Raw genomic sequence first — 18837 nt, forward strand, 5'->3', positions numbered from 1 at the left:
TGCATGATGGATCCCGTCTCACTGCTGCTCATCATACTCACAGCTTTGCCGTTTGGCTCGACAGTCTACACCGGGCCCCTCCAACCGGAGATCTCCAATGGCACTTTCCATCACTTCTTTGTCCCGGACGGGGATTACGATGAGGCCGTGGACCCGGAGGAGTGCCAGATGCTGTTTAAGTTCTCGGATGTGTATACATGTGGCGCCTCTGAAGAGAGGGACTCCGTGGTGAGGGACGACTTCATCATCACGAAGCTGCAGGCGGAGGACGCGGCGCGGCTGCTGGAGGGCATCGGCCAGACCGTGGCGCACGACCTGGACGGGGAGGACGGCTACGGAAAGTTTCTCCAGCGGGAGATCTCCCAGATCGGCGAGGCTTTTTCAAACGTGGACAAATCTCTGCTTGAGCTGGAAGTAAAGTTTAAACAGAGTCAAGAAACTGAGCTGCGAGAAGAGCAACAGCTGAACGGCCATGTGATGAAACAAATGAATGACATCCGGGGAGCACTGAGGGAAACGACAGACATCTCTGTGGGGCTGAAAGATAAACACGAGCTGCTGTCTCTCATCATCCGCAGTCACGGCACCAGGCTGAGCCGCCTGAAGACAGAGTATCTCAATGTCGGATCATAGTGGGGTTACTGAAAGCTTAGTGTGTCTGTGGAGAGTTTGTGTTTTTGCGCGTGAGACCCTCCAGTTCAACAAACAACTGGGAAGTTAATTATGAATATCCTTCTTCAGTATCTTGAATATCTCTGACTTTTGTCTATATCCCCATTCCTTGGACATGTGTCATTAACGTGGACTCTACCACAAACATCAAGACATTCCTCTGAGTCAGGAGGGAAAAAGGAAATGTGAACATAAATTATAGTATATGGTAGAGCCCTCTGTGCCACCTCAGAGGAGGGGTTTTATTCAGAAGTGAAAATAAAAGCCCTCCATGTGGATTTATCAGCCTCTGAATCGATATTAAAGCTTTTCATCTTTGTTTGTGTGGTTTAAATTATGTTGTTTATACAATTGTAGGTTGAAACTCATCAAATAAATGCTTGTTATTCATCACACATCTTTATTTTCACTTTTTAAAGCAAGACTGTGTTTCAGTGCCTTTCAACTATTTCATTTCATATTCATAAGAAAGGTTGATTATTTTCCAAAGAAATTTGTTGCCAAAATCTGTAGCCTACAAAGCCTCATTTAAATACATGCATGAATGCATTATACACCCCAACATAACTACATGAAAGTCATCAAAAACATCCACATTTATTATATATTTTTGCTATGTTCATTTTTTTGCTGCATATTTGTCCTGAGACACACTCAGCCGCACAGCGGAGTATTTTTAAAAAGCACCCCCATCCTTTGAAGCTTGAGGTTTACATAAACATTAAAAACCTTTGAAATCTGAACTTTTGATTTTCGTCGGTCATGTCTTTACGTCACCATGTTTGTTGTTGGCACTACAAGTGGCAGACTCGACTGTCCCGTCAAGTGGCCCTGGTTAATTGGCGTCTGAAGTCTGTCATTGCCTCCCACTTCCATCTGGAAGTCATCTACTCGAGTAAGAAGTATATTTGTCCGAAGGAAGCCACTGTCGTCAATATATTCTCTTTTGTCGGTCATGATCTATAAAATTTGGGGTTTATATGAAATGCCTTTGTGTTGAAATTGAATGATGTAACTTTACTAAAAATAGACTTATAAATAACACACAGCTTGTTTTACTCTCTAAAGAAATATTCTCTCTTGCTTTTCTGCTGTGTGGACATACAGCATCTAATATCAGACACACTGTTTGTTGGAGGAACATTGTGGAATTCTCTACAACGCATTTACCCTGCAGGGTCACACACACAAACCTCCGGCTGTTTTAATTTGCAGGGACTTTATTATTTTTGAATGACTTTGGTAGAAATATGTGTATTGCTGTCTTTAACTACCATTTGAAAACATCTTGTAACAGCCAAAGTCTGCGACAACCACAAAGTAACTGTTATAAGTGTGCCCACTTTTTTACAGAGATCATGTCTTTGCAGATGTAGGGAGCCAGATGGGCTGCCATGGGCGCAACTGGGTGTGATTTCCTCTGTCTGGTTTTCCTCACAGTCCAGCTTCCCCTGAGGGACCCCTTTTTAAAAACAGCCCTCTGACTGTAGTTAAGTGCAGTGCGGGCCAACCCCGTCAACCCCCCCCCCCCTCCCCCAAAAAAACAGAGCTGCAGAGAAACCCTATATGTCTGTATGGCTCTTAATTTCCAGGGGTACTGCATAGGGTTTGCAAGATTTCATTAAAATAATTGGTTAAAATTTCCACTGTATAAGTAAAAGGAGAGCGGCTCACTAAACCCCACCCGTCTTACTTAGTTTGTCTTTTTTGGCTCAAATCATAAATTCCACCTATAGAACTTTTTTTTTTCTGTAGAACGGTTTTAAGTCCCTGACCCTGACCCTTAGAAGGAGGAAGTCTTTAGCTTCAAGCACGCTGTTAGAAGAATGTATTTTCCTCACTGACATACAAAAAAGAAAGGTCAGGAATGCAGAGCGGCGTTGACCTGAGAACACGCTGATCCCTCTCTGTGCAGAGCACAAAGCCCCAAAACCACGTGTTATTATTAGAAAGATGAGAGCTATTTGAATACTACAGCTGCTACTCGTCCAACCCCCACAATGAATACTACTGTGTTTTACTACAACTACTAATAGCATTACCATCCTTCAGCTCCGTCTGCCACTAAATTGTTTTATGCAGCAGGGTTTGAATGAGAATCCTATAAGGGAGGGGCTTCATTTGAGTGAACAATTATTTACTGACACATGCAAAATAAAGATGATAAAAGACCCCATGACGGGATGGCATCATATTTCAAAGGGGTTAGAGAAGCTGTGAGTAGTGTAGGATACCCACTGATGGAGTCTAGACACAAGTGGTGATGGTGGAGAATGATGAGGACGCTGAGATCTGGATGGATAAGAAGAGGATCAGGCTTCTGGTGAGTTCAGACCGCAGACAGTATACAAAATGGACATAGCACACCCGTCGAGGTCTGTTCTCTCAACTTGATCCAATCGTACTCGTCTACCGGAGTCGCAATCTTGTCAGACTTTGACTCTGCCTCATTTCCTCTTACCAAAAAAGGGCATTGATGTGACGTTGGGGGGAGGGAGATACACCATCTTTAACCTAGAATGTTTTTTTGTACCAGGCCTTAAAAAGGTTTAATTATGCTGTAAAAAAGGCCTTTTAACATGGGGGCAATTGGAAATTGCTCTGTTATGAAACCTGCCCCTAGTGGCCACTCAATGGCTGTGGTGGGGGCTTGGTTCAGACCCAAATGCTATAAATGATGACCTTGAGGTGAACGGGGTGGAGGAGGGCAGCTATTCATAGTAAAACGACAGATGACAGCAACAGAGAGGAGAATAAATTTAAATGTTGACAGCACAGATGTGATTGGCAGATAGTGGTCAGTGCTAAGTCTGTTTGGTTTAACCAAGGAGTCACACACCTTTTTCTAGAGTATTTTCTGTTTTCTTTATTTTTTGTTCTGTGTGGGACATTTGGGCCTCAGCAAAGAGTCTTTGAGCCCCACATGGGTGTTTATCGCCCAGCCAATAAAAGTGTTCAATGTGAGCATGTTCGCATTCCCAACCACCGCTTTGTCATGCTCCTCTGCGACTCAAACTGACCCACAAGGCAGTGACACGGCAGAGATAGTCTAGTGCAATGCAACAACAGCGTAAAGGGGCCTTCACATGATAAGCGTTTTGCACTGGGCTCACCACGAGGTTTGGCACAGAGACCCGGGCTAAATCAACATTAGTACATCAACAACCGTAAACTGCTTATTCATAAACCTGGTGTGATTGCTTATAAACTTCCAATACAAAACGTTTTTTTCCTCCATCTTTCTAACCGGCTTGATGATGCTCTCTGGTTGCCTGTAAAAAGTTAACGTCACACTCAAAGCTTCTATCTTATTGGTTGCACTTTTGAAAGGTCAGCGACAACTAGGTCAAAGTTCAACTGATGTAAACTTGAGCGCAGTGGGAGAGAGGCAAATTCGAGCGGTGCACGCCGCTACCTTGGGCGCTGCCACTACATTTGGTGCTACCGCCTCTTCCATGAAATGAATAGAACGGCCGGCGCAAAGTGTTTTTACCGCATATCATGTGTAGGGACCTTAACACTGCAAAAGGATCCATTATTTACAGTGAGTTTGGATATGTAAATACACATTACTGCAAATACTTACTTTTTATTACATATCAAATTAGAATAATCTCATTTTAATGGGTTATTATAGGGTGGTATTGATACTTTGCTTAAGTAATAACTACTTCTTCCCTCTTTGCAGTAGTCTTAGCCAGAGGGGATCACAGCTGCACGGCTCAAACAAGAATATAATGGTTATCATAGATTTTTGTCTGATGTACAGTACATCATTAATTCTGTCATGAATCTATAACTACTTACAAAAACACAGTCTCCAGTAGCAAATATCTTTTTTTCACCAACAAAGGGGATTACTTTCAAGGCTGCAGATGATCATAATAACTCTATGAAGATCCAAAATATAATATGAGCAACAGAATAGTAAAGAGGACATGCTAAGCAGCAAATAAACCTCAGGAAAGTATTGAAGCCAGGAAGAGAATTAGATGTTAGAAAGATTTAATTTCTCATAAATGTTTTGGGAAAGTAATTACAGCTCACACTGGTAAGCATGCTGTCAATGGGGAAAAAAACAATAATATTAATACAAGTTTGTGCTGTTTTCAGAATAAGGTATGTGATCAGAGAGTTAATGTTGAATGTTGGATTTATTTCATAATTGATTTTTTATTAAAGGAGCTTTTCTGTCACTGTAATACACCACAGACAATTACTGCACCTTTTCTGTTCTATTTTATTGTTTGCTTTTATTTAGTCAGTTTTGAGACTTAGTTTGGGTCACCAATATTTGCACATTTAAGTGTTCAAAGGTGTATAGATGAAACAGAGACCTTGTACCACTAACAGAAATATAAACTGCAGTTTAAAAACAATGCTGTGGAAGTTTTGACTCCATTAGCAGCCGGCTCTCTGCCTGCTGACATACCAGTGGACACATGTCCTAATGCAAGAGAAAAGATGACCACAGAGAAGCTTATATGGCGTCTGTTCAGTGCGTTACACAGGAGGAAAAGATAGTTTTGCAAGGCTGTTTTATTTTTCAAAAATATTTCAATGGTGTTAAGACCTCAAGAACAACAAAACATTTCCCTCAAACACAGTTTGGTCTTTATGCTCTTTTTTTTCCTTGAATAAACACAAATGCATCTGCATACATACAATTCAAAAAGTACATGTACATATCTTGTTTTGAATGGGTACATAGTGATACACGATTGCCCTTTGAAATGGGAAGGTTCACATCCATAGTTTGATCTTCAATACAGATTGTTACACAAAGTTGTGCTATTGATCTTCCAGTGTTTCTTTTCTCATTTTTTTTCTTCTCAAACTAGCAGATTTAACAGGAAGAAAATTTGTATGTATAACTATTCTCCTCTCGCACAGCAGGCAATTAACATTGAACAGTTCATTCATAAAGAGGGACAGGGGGTAAAAAGCACCGGAGGAACCGAAATCGACTTCGGTCAAATGTCTCCTCTTTTTCATTTTCACGTGAGCGAGAGCCAGTGTCCAGTGCTTTCTCTGTGCCAAGGCTCTCTGCCCTGAGTCCCTGGGCATAAGTGTCTGTAAAGCAGGGCTCGTCACTGTTTCAGGATGAGACAGGTGTCTGTTAGATGTGCGGCGGCCTGTCACACACAGCCGTTCTCCTGCCTGGGCTTGTGCACCACAGGGGTGTGTGGAGGGTAGAGGGAAGGAGCGAGTGTACACAGGAAGCCGGCCAGCAACGTCAGGCCCAGTCCGCCCCAAGCACAAAACATGGACCAGCCATAACCGTGACTGATGTCCTCTGGTATTCCAAACATGTAGCGAGGATAGCGGGACAGTTCAAAGTTGATCCCAGCCACACATGTGCAGAGGGAGATAATGCAGCATGTCCCTGCCAGAGAGAAAAAAAAGTCAGCGACACGACAGCAACCCATTTTCATCTCCTCTGATGCATCATTTCCCCACTCTCTCATTAACAAAGACCTTACTGCCCCTCTGTGGTGATTCAGGGTATGATTTTTGCTTTATGTACACTACATCTTACCTCCCATGAGGAAGAGAAGTCCTGCCACATACTGCATCAGATCATGCTTCTTGCAGCAGCCCAGAACGCCTATGATCCAGCCGAACAGGATGATGGATATGGCCATGCCTATGAAGCTGGCAGTCATCCTCTGGAGGTCTGCGAAGAGAAGTGACAGTGTTTGTTGTGGTGCTGCCAAGTTTCTTTTACAAGTATTCATCAGATTATGAAAAGGCATTTTTTGGAGGGGGGTGCTTACGGAGCGCGTGCCACTCATCCTGCCTTATTGTCTTCGTCAGATTGATTGGAAGATTTCTGGGCAGAGCTGATGATGAGTAGTAGTATTTTATTGGTGTGCAGCGCGGAACCAATCCTGTGGATGTAAACAACACAAAGAGGATGTCACATAAGCACGGAGATCAGATGAAGAGGATATCACAAAGCTCTCTGCTGCCACCCCCCTCCCAAAAAATAAAAACACCCAACCCCCTTCCACCACCACCCACTCATCCACCCACACGCACTATTGTAGAGTAGCTTATTGTACGCATCTCAAGGCTTCTGTTACTACAGCTCACCCCGTTGTGCTGGAAAACAACACAGCCCGTCGACTGAAACTGTACTCCGCTTTATAGCCTACTGCGTAGGCCTTGAGGGTCTGTGCGCAGCAGCAGCACCTTGGATAGCGCATTCGTGCACAAAGTATTAACCGAGAGCACCTCACACACAAACACTGCAACAAAAATGTTTAAAACAAACACATCATAGCACAAAATATGATCCCCCACAAGACAAACCTTTAAAGATTAAATCCTCTATCTCCAAGTCAAATCCCCCTCGGTGGCACTTTCTCCACAGTCCGGTCATGGTGGAGTTGAATTGCCGACTGCAGAGGGACTCCATGGCCGGGGCAGGAGGCAAGAAGTCCCGCTTAGCCCGCAGCAGCGTTTCGCCGCTCCTCCTCTCCACATGTCTCTCCTTTGGCAACATACGAAGCGGAAGGTTGTTGTTGGAGATGTAAATGTAGCCGGGGTCGTTTCTTTTGTTGGAATAATTCTTGCAGCGCTCCCGGTGCCTCCTCGCATCAGTCTCGTACCAGTTGTCAGTGCTGATCGCCACTGCTATCAGTCCCAAAGCGCAAAATGCCAAAAAGAGACCCGCCACGGTTAAAGTCCTCATAGCAGCCATGTTCCATACGTTATCTCACCTCGGTACCGTGATAAATCCACGGGACAGCAGGACTCCGCTCCCGGCTGCTTCTGCTGCTGCTGCTGCTGTCAGAAACCTATTTGAGGTGGGGAGCAAATTCAGCAATATATGGAAATCTGAAATGCAGATAAGCCCATAATGCCCTCATTTCTTACATGTGTCTACCACCAGCGATAGAAGTCAAATTCAGAGGCGGGTGATAAATAAATTTGGGCCTCGATGAGCTATTTTGGTTGTCTCCTCTCTGCCTCTGAACTCAGTCTAGCCTAGATGCTGGCCAGTCCAACATTTCTTCTTTCCAGTAGATGGAGACAGAGCAAATGTTTGAAAGCACAACAACCTGCACAGTAGATCATGATCTGAAAGGATGAGTTTGACAGTCATACTAGAGGAAATACCCTCCCTCATGGTGTTTTAGATTTTGTATCACCTCAGTTGTCTGAAGGGTTCAGTTATGAAACACTGAAAGACAGACCATAATAAACCACACAGAGGGCCTCCTTTTCTCTGTCTGTGTACAGGAAACTGTTTCATCACATCCAACAGATTGCCTCTGGTAACTTTCCATCCCAACAGTGCCAAACACATCAAACACTATTTTAAATCTTTTTTCAGAGAGGTCACAGAAAGATCATACTTTTGCCACAGTTAAACAGCATCACATAGGACACAAGTATTCACTTTAGCTAATAATGTCTTAATGTTGATAGGAATATTACAACACAAACAAGTTACAGGGACACAGTGGCTCCGGACATTTCAGTCATGTTTTCACTGGTTTCATTCTCATGGTCAATACTTCCTCAAAAGAAACCATAATGCCAAACTAAAAGAGGAACAAGCTTGATTCCAAACATCATTTTTGGTTTCAGCTCCTGTGCGCAGTACCTCTTAAAGAAAGTCCTACAAGAGTACATTTTACTGCAGCTTTATTGTGATTGATGGTAACAAGTAAATTGTGATTTCCTTGCACGGCAATGGTAGGAAAGCCTGATTTGTGTTAAGTTAAATAACATTTAATTGAAGGTTTTTTTAAGGTCACACCACTTGAACTGACGAGGGGGGAAGTTGAAGCACACAAGGGCAAGCCATCAAATGTGTGATAACAAATAAAGTCTATTTTAACAATGTAACTGTTTGCACAAATACCGTTAGAATATTTACAGTATATATGCCCTTTTGCATAACAAAATATAACTTTGAGCCAGCCCAGCTCCTGATGATATTACCATTTCTCTGGACCATGACTAAAATATTTTGCAATTATTATAGATATACTGTAACCGCTTAAAATCTCAAAAGGCAGGTGTCATTATGAATCCTTGTACACTTATGCCTCTTAACTATGCAGTAAATGCATGTAAATATCATTGGCTCAGGCTGTACATGACAATCAGCCATCAGGAACTAGCTGATCATATGAATCTGACCACTGACATGATCGCAGACTGCATCCAGTCCAGCTTGTTTCTCACTTTCAGTTCCCATTTGTCTGGTGAAGTCAGCGCTCAGCGACGTTAGTGCGTTTCAGTGAAGAAACAAGAAAAAGTTACCGTTCATCACAAGCTTCAAGAACCAAGATTCTCATGCTGCCTTGTTTACAGGATGGACGGCTATGTCATATCATCTGTAAGTGCTGCTGCTTTATTATTGTTTCGTTTCTCAGTCTTTGATCATAGTTTGTGACATTGAGAGGATATTTTATTGTTTATTCTATGTGTTTCTTTTTTTTTTTTTAAAGAAAGGTTTTCTTTTAACCTGCCAAATAATTCCATTGGACTCTGAATTCAATTTATTCAAGATGGACACTTACGTTACGTTACGAGAGTTATGTTTGTGTTAATAAGGACCCATGTATTTGTTTTTCACTGTGAACATCAGGCAAGTAACTCTAAATGTACAGTAAACCTCATGTATGAACTATTTCCCCTGGTCTGTCTTGGTACTTCTTTCTATTCATGTTCCTGCATTAATGGTAAAAGCAATAAAGATCAAGTTTAAGACATGACTTAAAGCAATTCTAGTGCAAAAACTATGGGTCGTATTTGGTTTAATTTTGTCAGGACAAAGAGACTGAAAATGTAACTTTCTCTGTGACAAATTTTAATTTCCCCCCCCCAAAAGGCGTCAGAGGAAATTCTACCTAATGAACCAGAGAATTATCGACCACCTGCAGAGCTGTACCCCTACCTCACTAATGTGGGGGAGGTTTATGAAGGTGAGAAGAGTCTTGATTTAACCGTTGAGAAGAGAACAAATCCCTCAGTGCCTCACTTTCTGTCACTTTTCAGACCACAGATGGACCTTCCACTCGGAGCGCGTGCAGCCGACGGACTTTGAGAACTCTCCGGTGAATCACCTCATAGAGCTTCAGTCTGTGTCTCCTCAACAGCTGATACAACCATACCGCTTCAGCAGTGAGTCTCTGCCACTTCACCTGGACCCAACACTCGGAGCTCTCTCTCTGTCACCACAAGTGAGTATGTCTGGAAAATGAATGATGGCCCTATGTGAAGAGTTATTAATCTATACACACTGTATGTGACTGAGTATTGATATTAATTAAATCATATTGATAAGAAAATGTTCAGCAGGAGAAAAAGAAATCCCATTTTTTTTAATGGGATCTCATTATTAGCATGCAGCAGTATTGTTTCGCACAGATGAAAAAGCATTATGTCAAGTATTACTACATTATCTGATTCATAGTAATCATATTACTCACTGTTTTTCCCCAGAGTGAAGAGACATTTACCCGCTGCAGTCAAGTCTATATAAAGATTAGAACAGGAGCTAAAGTACAATAAAAAAAAATAGGGTTTTTGTTCATTTTTCTACTTTTTTTTGTGTTTATTTTGGATACTACAACCTGTTCCCTTTATATGTGAAAATGTTTTTCAATTAAAACAAGGGTTGTCACTAATAATTATTCATATACTCTTTAAAAAGTTGACTCTTTCAAAATTCTGGATCTATCCAAACAACAGTCTCAAACCCAAAGATATTCAGTTTACTATCATAGAAGACAAAGAAAATTAGAAAACATTCACAGTTAAGAAGCTGGAAATTACTTTTGCTTGAAAAATGACAACATTGCTGCTGTTAATACAGATAAAGACTCCAGAATTTAATACTAGGTCAGACCGAAGGGGTTATTAGGGCTAAATCTATTGCTGCCACCATAATAACGACATATATTAGGGAATTACTTTGAAGAAAACATCATGGATTTAGATCATTTGAAATCTTAAAAAAAGCCCCACGTTCATCTCTGTGAATACATGATGTAGACAGTCTGGGATATTTTCACTGAAATGCCCTTTACCTCACGTGGTCTTGCACAGCATTGAATTCTATTTTGGCAGTAACTTCCTCTTTTAGCACAATGACAGTGTTTAAGCGAAAATGTCAAAATGGATAATTGCACAACAAAAGAAAATTGCAGCTATATCACTTGTCTGTGTAGACTTGAACCGTAAAATGCTTTAAATGTCTCCTAAAGATCCCATATTACAGCCAGTCCTTGTGCTACCAGTACCAAGCCTCTGCCTCGCCTGGACATTACTACTCAGAAGAGGAACAAAGAGGAATCAGTACCCCGCTTGAGGTATCAGAAGGGGAGGATGAACTCGAAGACCGCAACCACTCTTCATTTAGGAGAGACACTAGTGAGTGTTTCTAATGTAAATGTTGTATTGACATCACGTCCTAATGTACTAAAAGCCATATACATACATAATGGGCACTAAATTGCTTGAACAAGTCTCATATTTTCCATTCCAGGCAACAAGAAGAAAATCCGCTTGTACCAATTCCTCCTGGACTTGCTAAGAAACGGTGAGATGACTGACAGCATCTGGTGGGTGGACCAGGACAAGGGCATCTTTCAGTTCTCCACAAAACACAAAGAAGTTCTGGCCAGCCACTGGGGCACTCAGAAAGGAAACCGCAAAAAAATGACGTACCAAAAAATGGCTCGAGCTCTGAGGAACTATGGGAAATCTGGAGAGATTAAAAAAGTAAAGAAGAAGCTAACCTATCAGTTCAGTGAGGAAGTGCTGAGGAACCTCTGTTTACATTAGTATCCTCACCGATGAGGGAACAAAGGCTGTCTTTCCTTACGCAGAAATCCCTAAACTATAGTCAAGATCCTGGTTTGTCTGTTTGCAATTTCACTTAGTTTTTCTACCAAGTGTTCTCACCTATTTATTTGTGATGCTACTGTACATCCTCTACAGCATGTGCCTCTATATAAAGTTATTCATGTCAGACTCAAAAGTTTGTGTGTGTAAATTAGTGTGTTTGCGTACAAGGATTAAAGGATGATTAAACATCAAGGACAGCTAAAAAAAAAAAAAAAAAGAACCCCAACAAAAATAACCTGTTTTTACATGATCTCTTTGTTATGAATATGTGTAAATAAATATTATGTTTTGTCAAATATTTCAGCATGGAGAGTGGTGTGGTTTAAGCTGGGCAATATGGCTTAAAGTTAATATCTAATTGTATTTAAGACTTAACTGGAATTACAGCGTACAACCAAGAAAGATAAAGTAGCAGAGCTGCATGTGTCAGAAAAATGGAGATATTTTTGAAATGCAGTTGCAAGCAGATTAAGATGTGCGGAGAGTTTGTACCTGAAAAGACATTTGGAGACTGGCAGGGCCTTGACCTCAAAATCGGTGCTCCCTGCAGGCCTGGAAACAGGATACACTACAGATACACAAACAAGGGCAAAAGTCAACACAGAGGAAGAAGAGAAATCATACAATATATAATCAGAGACCACACCTAAAGCAAAACTGATAAGAGCCGAGCAAGCACTGGCTGAGACAGACCCTGGTCAAAACAGACAGGAAACACAGACTGAGGTCCTGGCCCTGAGGAAAAGAGAGTGGGATATACATATATAGATCTGTCAGCAGGAGCTTGAAGCACAGTTTTAATGGATGTTTCCGGGACAGAAAGGTGAGTAAAGTTAGGCAAGCTCACCCAAGAGCAGCTCAAATTATCAACCGTCTTATTCACACTAATGTCTATGGTATTTGTTGAAATCTAATCACATATCCTGACAATATAAAATATTATACATAATTAATAATTATGATTCAACGCTATCTATGAACTTCATAAATGTATTGGATTTAATTACCTAACAAAATAAAGGGCGGACCTGAACTGTTCTGGTGAGCAGCCGTTTTTTTCAACTGTTACAAAGTACCGCCCACAATAAAGGCGCAACTGCTGACGTCACTAGAATCAGCCAATCAGAGCCCAGATCTGGTTTCGGAGCAAATTTCAAACCAAATTTCAAACCAGTCGAAACAAACCAACGGGCAGCCAGACAACCGTTTTTTTATGTTTGAAGATCGCTTTTGCGTTAAGGAAGATAGTTTTTAATACTTTTTTTTAGAAGTCTGCGGTGGCAACATGAGAGTGAGGTTAGTAATGTTCTAATTAATTGGGACCTGAATTGTTTACGTTAACAATGGTATGACGCTATAAATTAGCCTGCCGATCTCAGATAAAGCTAGCTAGCTTTAGCTAACGAGACGCACGCAGCCCGTGTCACGTCGGGACGGAGTAGCCGCCGGTGTAATACAGCAATGAGTGTTTTTGAACGGTAATTGTTTTTTGTCTCCCTCTCGTGTCACTCGTAATCAGGTGATAGTTTACGTTGACGTTACAGCGTCGGAGAAGCTAACGTGAGCTAGCTTGCTCAGTAGATGAAATGATTGTGGCATCTAATGTTAGCTCTGTGCTACCGACAGAGTCTGCTGCTTGATTTTAAATCAAGTCACTCTCTACCGCCAACGTTAATACTGGGCAGGTTTGGTTAGTAAGAGGTGTTTGAACTCAAGATCACTGACCCACTCGCGTTGTTATATTTTGCATCCGTTATTGACGCTTTTGTTTATGCACTATGTTGCTGTAACACTAAAAACCTCCCATTCCCACTGCGGGGCTAATAAAGGACTGTCTTAGCTTACTTTTGCTTCTCTTTCCAGTGCCGTCCACGCAGCAGAGTCTGTTGCCTACCTCAACAGAGCACTGGTCGGGTTGCAGGATATTTGGGAAGAAATCGGGATTCCAGAGAAACAGCGTCTAGAGAGAACCAACGATGTCAACAAGCACATCAAAGTGAATCCCACACCAATTTAAATTTGTCGTAAAGCCTGATTGTTGACCGTACAGAGCTTAAAAATTAACACTTACACTCTTTTATCCTGCAGGGTCTGCTGGAACTAATGATTGCAGAAGAAGAGGAGCTTAAGCAGAGATTAATGAAAAGCATACAGTCATGTCTTAAAGAACTTGATCATTTGTGCAGCGAACTTCAGCTACCCCCCTTTGAGGTAGAGTCTCGTTTAGGAATATGTGGTTGTTTTCTTGTACCTGCTTGAAGAAATTGCCAATGTGTGGGCTAACTTTCTGGATTTGTGTGAAGGAGGAAGATGGCTGCACCATGTTGCAGATGGAGAAGAATAGCCGCACGCGTCTAGAAGTGATGAAGGAGCATAAGAAGCAAAGAATGGAAGAGCTTAAGGGCCTCATTGTCAAAGACCTTGAGCTGTGTGATATTATGTGCACTACCCCATTTTGCATTGACCAGGACTCCATCCCATCACTGAAGCAACTTGAAACATATCATGCCTACCTGGATGATCTGACCAAAGAGAAGGTGTTACTGACGTTCTGCTTTTCTCAATGACTTACTTGCCACTTCTTATATGGGGTTCTAACCTCTCTTGTCTTTTCAGGAACGCCGCCATAATGAATTTGTGAGTGTCAAAAAGGAGATTGTAGTATGCATGGATGATCTGGAGCAGCACCCAGAGACCAGTTTTGAGATGGATGTGATGTGTGAGGATGAGGAGGCCTTTTGTCTGTCAAATGACAACATTGCTGCTCTTAAACTACTTCTCAGTCAGGTGCTTTTTTCTTAACTATATATTTGCATCTAGATGTTTGTTAATCTGACTATGATTTCAAGTCTGTAATATCATGTATTGTATCATATTATAATGTGATTTATAATCGTCCTTCCAGTTACAAGAACGTAAGGCTGAGAAGGAGCTCCGTTGTTCAGCTTTCCGCACTTTGATCAATGAGCTGTGGGAGAGACTTCAGACTCCTCAAGAAGAGAGGGAAGCCATGTCTGAGCATATGGTCAAGTCAAAGAAGAGAAACCATGAGGCAGTAAGACATATACCTTAGGTGGTCATTTAGATTATTGTTTCACCAAACACCTACACAACAAGTTTTAACAACGTGCATTCTGTCTTTCAGCTCCAGGCTGAGGTCCAGCGTCTAGAGGTGCTGAAAATGAACAGCATGAAAAGTGTCATTGAGGCCATCAGAGCAGAGATCGCCCTTCTCTGGGAGAGATGCTTCTATAGCCAAGAACAGCAGCAAGCTTTTGTTCCATTTCATGATGGTGAATATCTGTTGTGTAAAGACAATGCCCTTACACCAGATATATATTCTCTTGATTATCAGAAAGAGAACGTGGGTCTCAGTGCATGTTTTATTTCCCCAGACGATTTCACAGAAGAGCTTCTTGGCCTTCACGAGGCAGAGGTGAAGACCCTGAAGAAGTGTTTCGAAGACCACAGAGAACTCTTTGAGGGAGTCACAAAGTGGCAGGGGAACTGGACCTTGTACTTGGAACTTGACGTAAGCACTGTCCTCGTTGACTTAATGGGGAAGCATTTTAAATAGGGATGCACAGATTTGATACTGATATCGGGCTGACACTGAATCAAATAGCTGGATTGGGTATCAGTGACAATGGGGGGGGGGAGGGGTCTATTTGTTTCAATTATATGTTTATATCGTGGAATTTTAATTCCTGTTTAACTTTGGACCAATTTGTTGCTGCAATTAAAATGTTAACATTTGAACGGTGTTTCCTGTTCATGTGAATGAATGTTGCCTTACCATAATTTCTTTTAATGACAATTCATTAACTTTATTTACTTGTGTATTTATTTGTTACATTTTGTTTTGCAAAGTTAGGAAAGCAATTTTAAAGTCAAGCATGTTGATGCCTTATACCTAAATGAATGATCAATGTTACTTCCACACAGTGATGCAGCTTATAAATAAAACTCTGGTATCTGATCGATACTCAGTATCAGTCGATACCCAAAGCACAGATATAGGGACTGAAGAAATCTCATAGGTGTTTTTTTTTATTTTTATTTAATACATACTGATCTTGGTGTGGTAACCTCTCTCCACCTCAGAAAAAGGCCAATGACCCCGCAAGGTTCAACAACAGAGGCGGGAACCTTCTGAAAGAAGAGAAGCAGAGAGCTGACCTGCAGAAAAGTTTGCCTAAGGTGAGTAAATGTTTGAAAGTGGTATTTAAGGAAATGTTCTGTGTGTTCACTAAACAAAAACAGGATTGCTATTTAAGCAATTTTCTGCTTTTAAGAGAAGCTGTTAGTGGAGATTTAAAAGCAAATGTGTCAAATTAGTTTCATTAGCAATAAAACAAATGCTCTCCAGAGAACCATATGTGAGGGGAGAGTGGAAACAGCTGAGGTTGTTGGTGCACTACTGATTTTGGCCAACAGATGGGGATATCGAAGCTACAAATATCTGTCTGTAGTTTCTGTGAAAAGTTGTTGTGCACCAGATTTTGACATGCGTACGAGGGAATTTTAAAAATCAGTCTACTTTGTTATGTAGAATGACCAGTGTCAGTGGTAAATGTGAAGCATACCTACGAGGTCAAATGTTTCCTGTTTTGTTCCAGCTGGAAAAGAGCCTTAAAGCCCAAATTGACGTTTGGGAGCAGGAGCACGGCAGGGAATTCCTGGTCAATGGACAGAAATTTCTTGAGTACGTGCAGCAGCAGTGGGATCACCACCACACGGAGAAGGAGAAAGAAAAACTGGAAAGGGTTTGTTATTACTTTGACTAAACACTACAGCAAGTCTTGAATTCCCCTGTTACAGGATTGTCAGTGTGACCACATTCTTCTTTTTGTTTGGATTAGCAAATGAAGAAAACTAAACAGACACAGGAGGACATGCTATATGGAACTGCAATGAGAACACCAACCAAAAGGCGGATAGCAGGGACTCCCACGCCTGGAAAAGCAAGAAAGGTAAGATGGTGCTGTAGTTTTACTTGATTATTACATGCACAGTGTCACTAACTGAGTGAGTGACTAGATACAAAAGTTGACCCTTTTCACTTTCCGCTAGATCAATATCACCTCCACCATCTCCACTCCAAACAGCTTCCTTAGTTCAGGCCTCGGGGGAACCATGTGCCAGTCTTCCATCCAGAAACCACCTCTTTCTTCCAGCAAGGTATGCTCACCGTTAAAATTACCATTATGGTTTTGATATTTTTTTTGTTTTCAATATACAGTGCACTCATGTTTTTTCACCTCATGCTTTTTAGACTGAAATGAAAAAGCACATTCTCATTCTAGTTGGTCTCGTTGTAGGGTCTTGGCCTGCGAACCCCTGGACATGGAAAGACTCCTCGTGCACTAGAAAGAAACAAGGAAAACCTCTCCCATCTTAGAAACACTCCAAGTGGCACACTAAGGTCTCAGGATACTCAAGATCACACCATCACCTTTAACTCTGTTGCTGGCTCCTATTCGGAATTTGCGGTAAATGCGGTTCTACACCTGTTCAGTTTGTCCCTAACTTTAAAAAAAAAATGCAATCTACAAAAAAAGCAACATGTTATTTTTACATTTCTTACCATGATACTTCCACCAAGGGCAATATTCTGTTTTCAAGGCTGTAGGATGATATAGGTACTGCAGTAAATTTATGGCTTGCATGTAACAGGATATGACCTGAACCTGTAAGTCCTGGAAATACATTTTTCCTTTTTTGAAAGTATCTTCTTTGTTGCTACAGACACTTGTATTTTGCAGACAAAATTTACTGAACCATATTTTTTTCAAGACATTTGAAGCCATCTTTTGCTGTACAGTAACCGTTTATCAAATGGAGCAACTAAAAAGCAACCATGCATACCTCTGCCAAAACACCACAATGCTAAGAAACTGATCATCAAAATTCAGACACTGGTAGACAATGCATACATGCATTAAATACACATATTTATTAGGGCTGGGACTTTAACGATTAATTACAATTAAATAATTAATTACAGAAAAAAATAACGTGATTTATTTTTGCACTCGAGTTCCTGCACGGCCCGTAATACTGACGGAACGCAACACGAGAGAGATGAAAGCCATGAGTTGTTGCTGGGTTCAGGGTGCCGACATCTGAGTTCTAAGAAACGACCAAGTGAAAACATGGATGATTAGCACGGCTGTTTAAAAATTGCAAGAAAGAATTCGCCCCCCCACCGGAGCTCTTCAGCCTCCGCTCCACCCCAGTGCTGAACATGCTGCAGCTAACGTTAGCACGCTCCTGTCATTAGTTGATTAATTTTTGTTTTTGAAAACATGGGAGAAAAAGCACTCTGTTAAACTGTTTATTTTATGCCAAGGATGATATTCTAAATATTTTTGCCATGTTAGGTTTACACTTTTCTTGAATATACTGCATTGTTTTATTTTTTTATAATATATCAAAGTCCATTTAAATTGAAAAATGTTGCTAATTGTGTCAAATATTGATATGCAAATTAATTACAAAGCCTCTCATTATTTAGATCGATTTTTCAATCATATCCCACCACTAAAGCTTATATCAATAGATTATTTTTATGCAAGCAGTTAATCATGAGAAAATTATGAAAAATTCTAATCATCCTTTTTTTAACTACATACCAAAGTCTCAATCACGTGTTTCCAACAGTTAAACTTTTCACCACATTATTTTGAAATGTGTACGTCACGACAAATAGCTTTCCAAAAGGAATTACAAACCGTAGCATTTCATATTACATTAACGCCACAACACTGTGAATGGGTACACATTTACTTCTTCAATATGAACAAAGGTACTGATACTGTTAATTTTGACTTTTCCTTACAGAGAGAGCTCTCGAAGGCTTCTAAGTCGAACCTGAAGACAGGACTGCTGAACTCCACTGTCAGTCATCAGTGATGGGTCGAAGGAGCTGAGGTCATCCAGCTCTGCGGTGGGTTGGTGTAGTTTTTATATTGCAGAGAAGAGGGAGCTTTAATGTAAACTTGTAAATATTTCAATCTGTCTGACTATGTCGAGTCTCTGTTGATCCTGTTTTCATAAGACTTTAAACGCAGCCTTTTCTTTCCTGTATGTTTTTTTTCTTGTGGCAAGTTTGTACCAAGGCTGTTGTGGCTGATTTTGTGGATAGAGCTTTTTTTTAAGTGAACCATATCTTGACTCGGCTTTTGGTTTTAGTACTGTAGCAGCTAGTCAACGCACTAGGATTTTATTCCTCCAGCTGGGATGACAGCTAAATTTGTGCTTCAGAAACTGAGTATTTTGAGTGCTTTTTTT

At 41.0% G+C, this 18837-nt stretch overlaps 4 protein-coding genes across 4 annotated transcripts; 3 read left to right on the top strand and 1 right to left on the bottom strand.

Moving 5' to 3' along the window:
- Nucleotides 1-1256, top strand: fibina (fin bud initiation factor a). Its single transcript, XM_083915994.1, has one exon. It carries the CDS (start codon nucleotides 4-6, stop codon nucleotides 631-633), a length of 630 nt encoding a protein of 209 aa, XP_083772120.1. The 5' UTR covers nucleotides 1-3; the 3' UTR covers nucleotides 634-1256.
- Nucleotides 1257-5810: 4554 nt separating this feature from the next.
- tmem276a (transmembrane protein 276a) lies at nucleotides 5811-7615 on the bottom strand (the record flags this gene model as incomplete). Its single annotated transcript, XM_083917287.1, has 5 exons — nucleotides 7555-7615; nucleotides 6988-7475; nucleotides 6450-6563; nucleotides 6212-6349; nucleotides 5811-6058 (listed from the first exon to the last, which is right to left on the bottom strand). The coding sequence occupies exons 2-5, from the start codon at nucleotides 7376-7378 to the stop codon at nucleotides 5811-5813; spliced, it is 891 nt and encodes a 296-aa protein (XP_083773413.1). The 5' UTR covers nucleotides 7379-7475; nucleotides 7555-7615.
- A 1278-nt stretch (nucleotides 7616-8893) lies between these two features.
- On the top strand, nucleotides 8894-11818 carry spi1a (Spi-1 proto-oncogene a). The gene is made up of 5 exons (XM_083916308.1): nucleotides 8894-9028; nucleotides 9524-9617; nucleotides 9691-9875; nucleotides 10902-11067; nucleotides 11183-11818. Exons 1-5 carry the CDS (start codon nucleotides 9005-9007, stop codon nucleotides 11479-11481), a joined length of 768 nt encoding a protein of 255 aa, XP_083772434.1. The 5' UTR covers nucleotides 8894-9004; the 3' UTR covers nucleotides 11482-11818.
- A 904-nt stretch (nucleotides 11819-12722) lies between these two features.
- On the top strand, nucleotides 12723-18813 carry LOC310949688 (protein regulator of cytokinesis 1-like). The gene is made up of 14 exons (XM_083917198.1): nucleotides 12723-12840; nucleotides 13408-13540; nucleotides 13633-13755; nucleotides 13848-14081; nucleotides 14161-14331; nucleotides 14450-14599; nucleotides 14690-14837; nucleotides 14940-15076; nucleotides 15649-15744; nucleotides 16164-16310; nucleotides 16407-16517; nucleotides 16618-16725; nucleotides 16866-17036; nucleotides 18388-18813. Exons 1-14 carry the CDS (start codon nucleotides 12830-12832, stop codon nucleotides 18457-18459), a joined length of 1812 nt encoding a protein of 603 aa, XP_083773324.1. The 5' UTR covers nucleotides 12723-12829; the 3' UTR covers nucleotides 18460-18813.
- The last annotated feature ends 24 nt before the right edge of the window (nucleotides 18814-18837 follow it).

The sequence above is a fragment of the Echiichthys vipera genome, assembly GCF_963691815.1.
Source record: "Echiichthys vipera genome assembly, chromosome: 7".
In the NCBI taxonomy this organism is placed as follows: Eukaryota; Metazoa; Chordata; class Actinopteri; order Perciformes; family Trachinidae; genus Echiichthys; species Echiichthys vipera.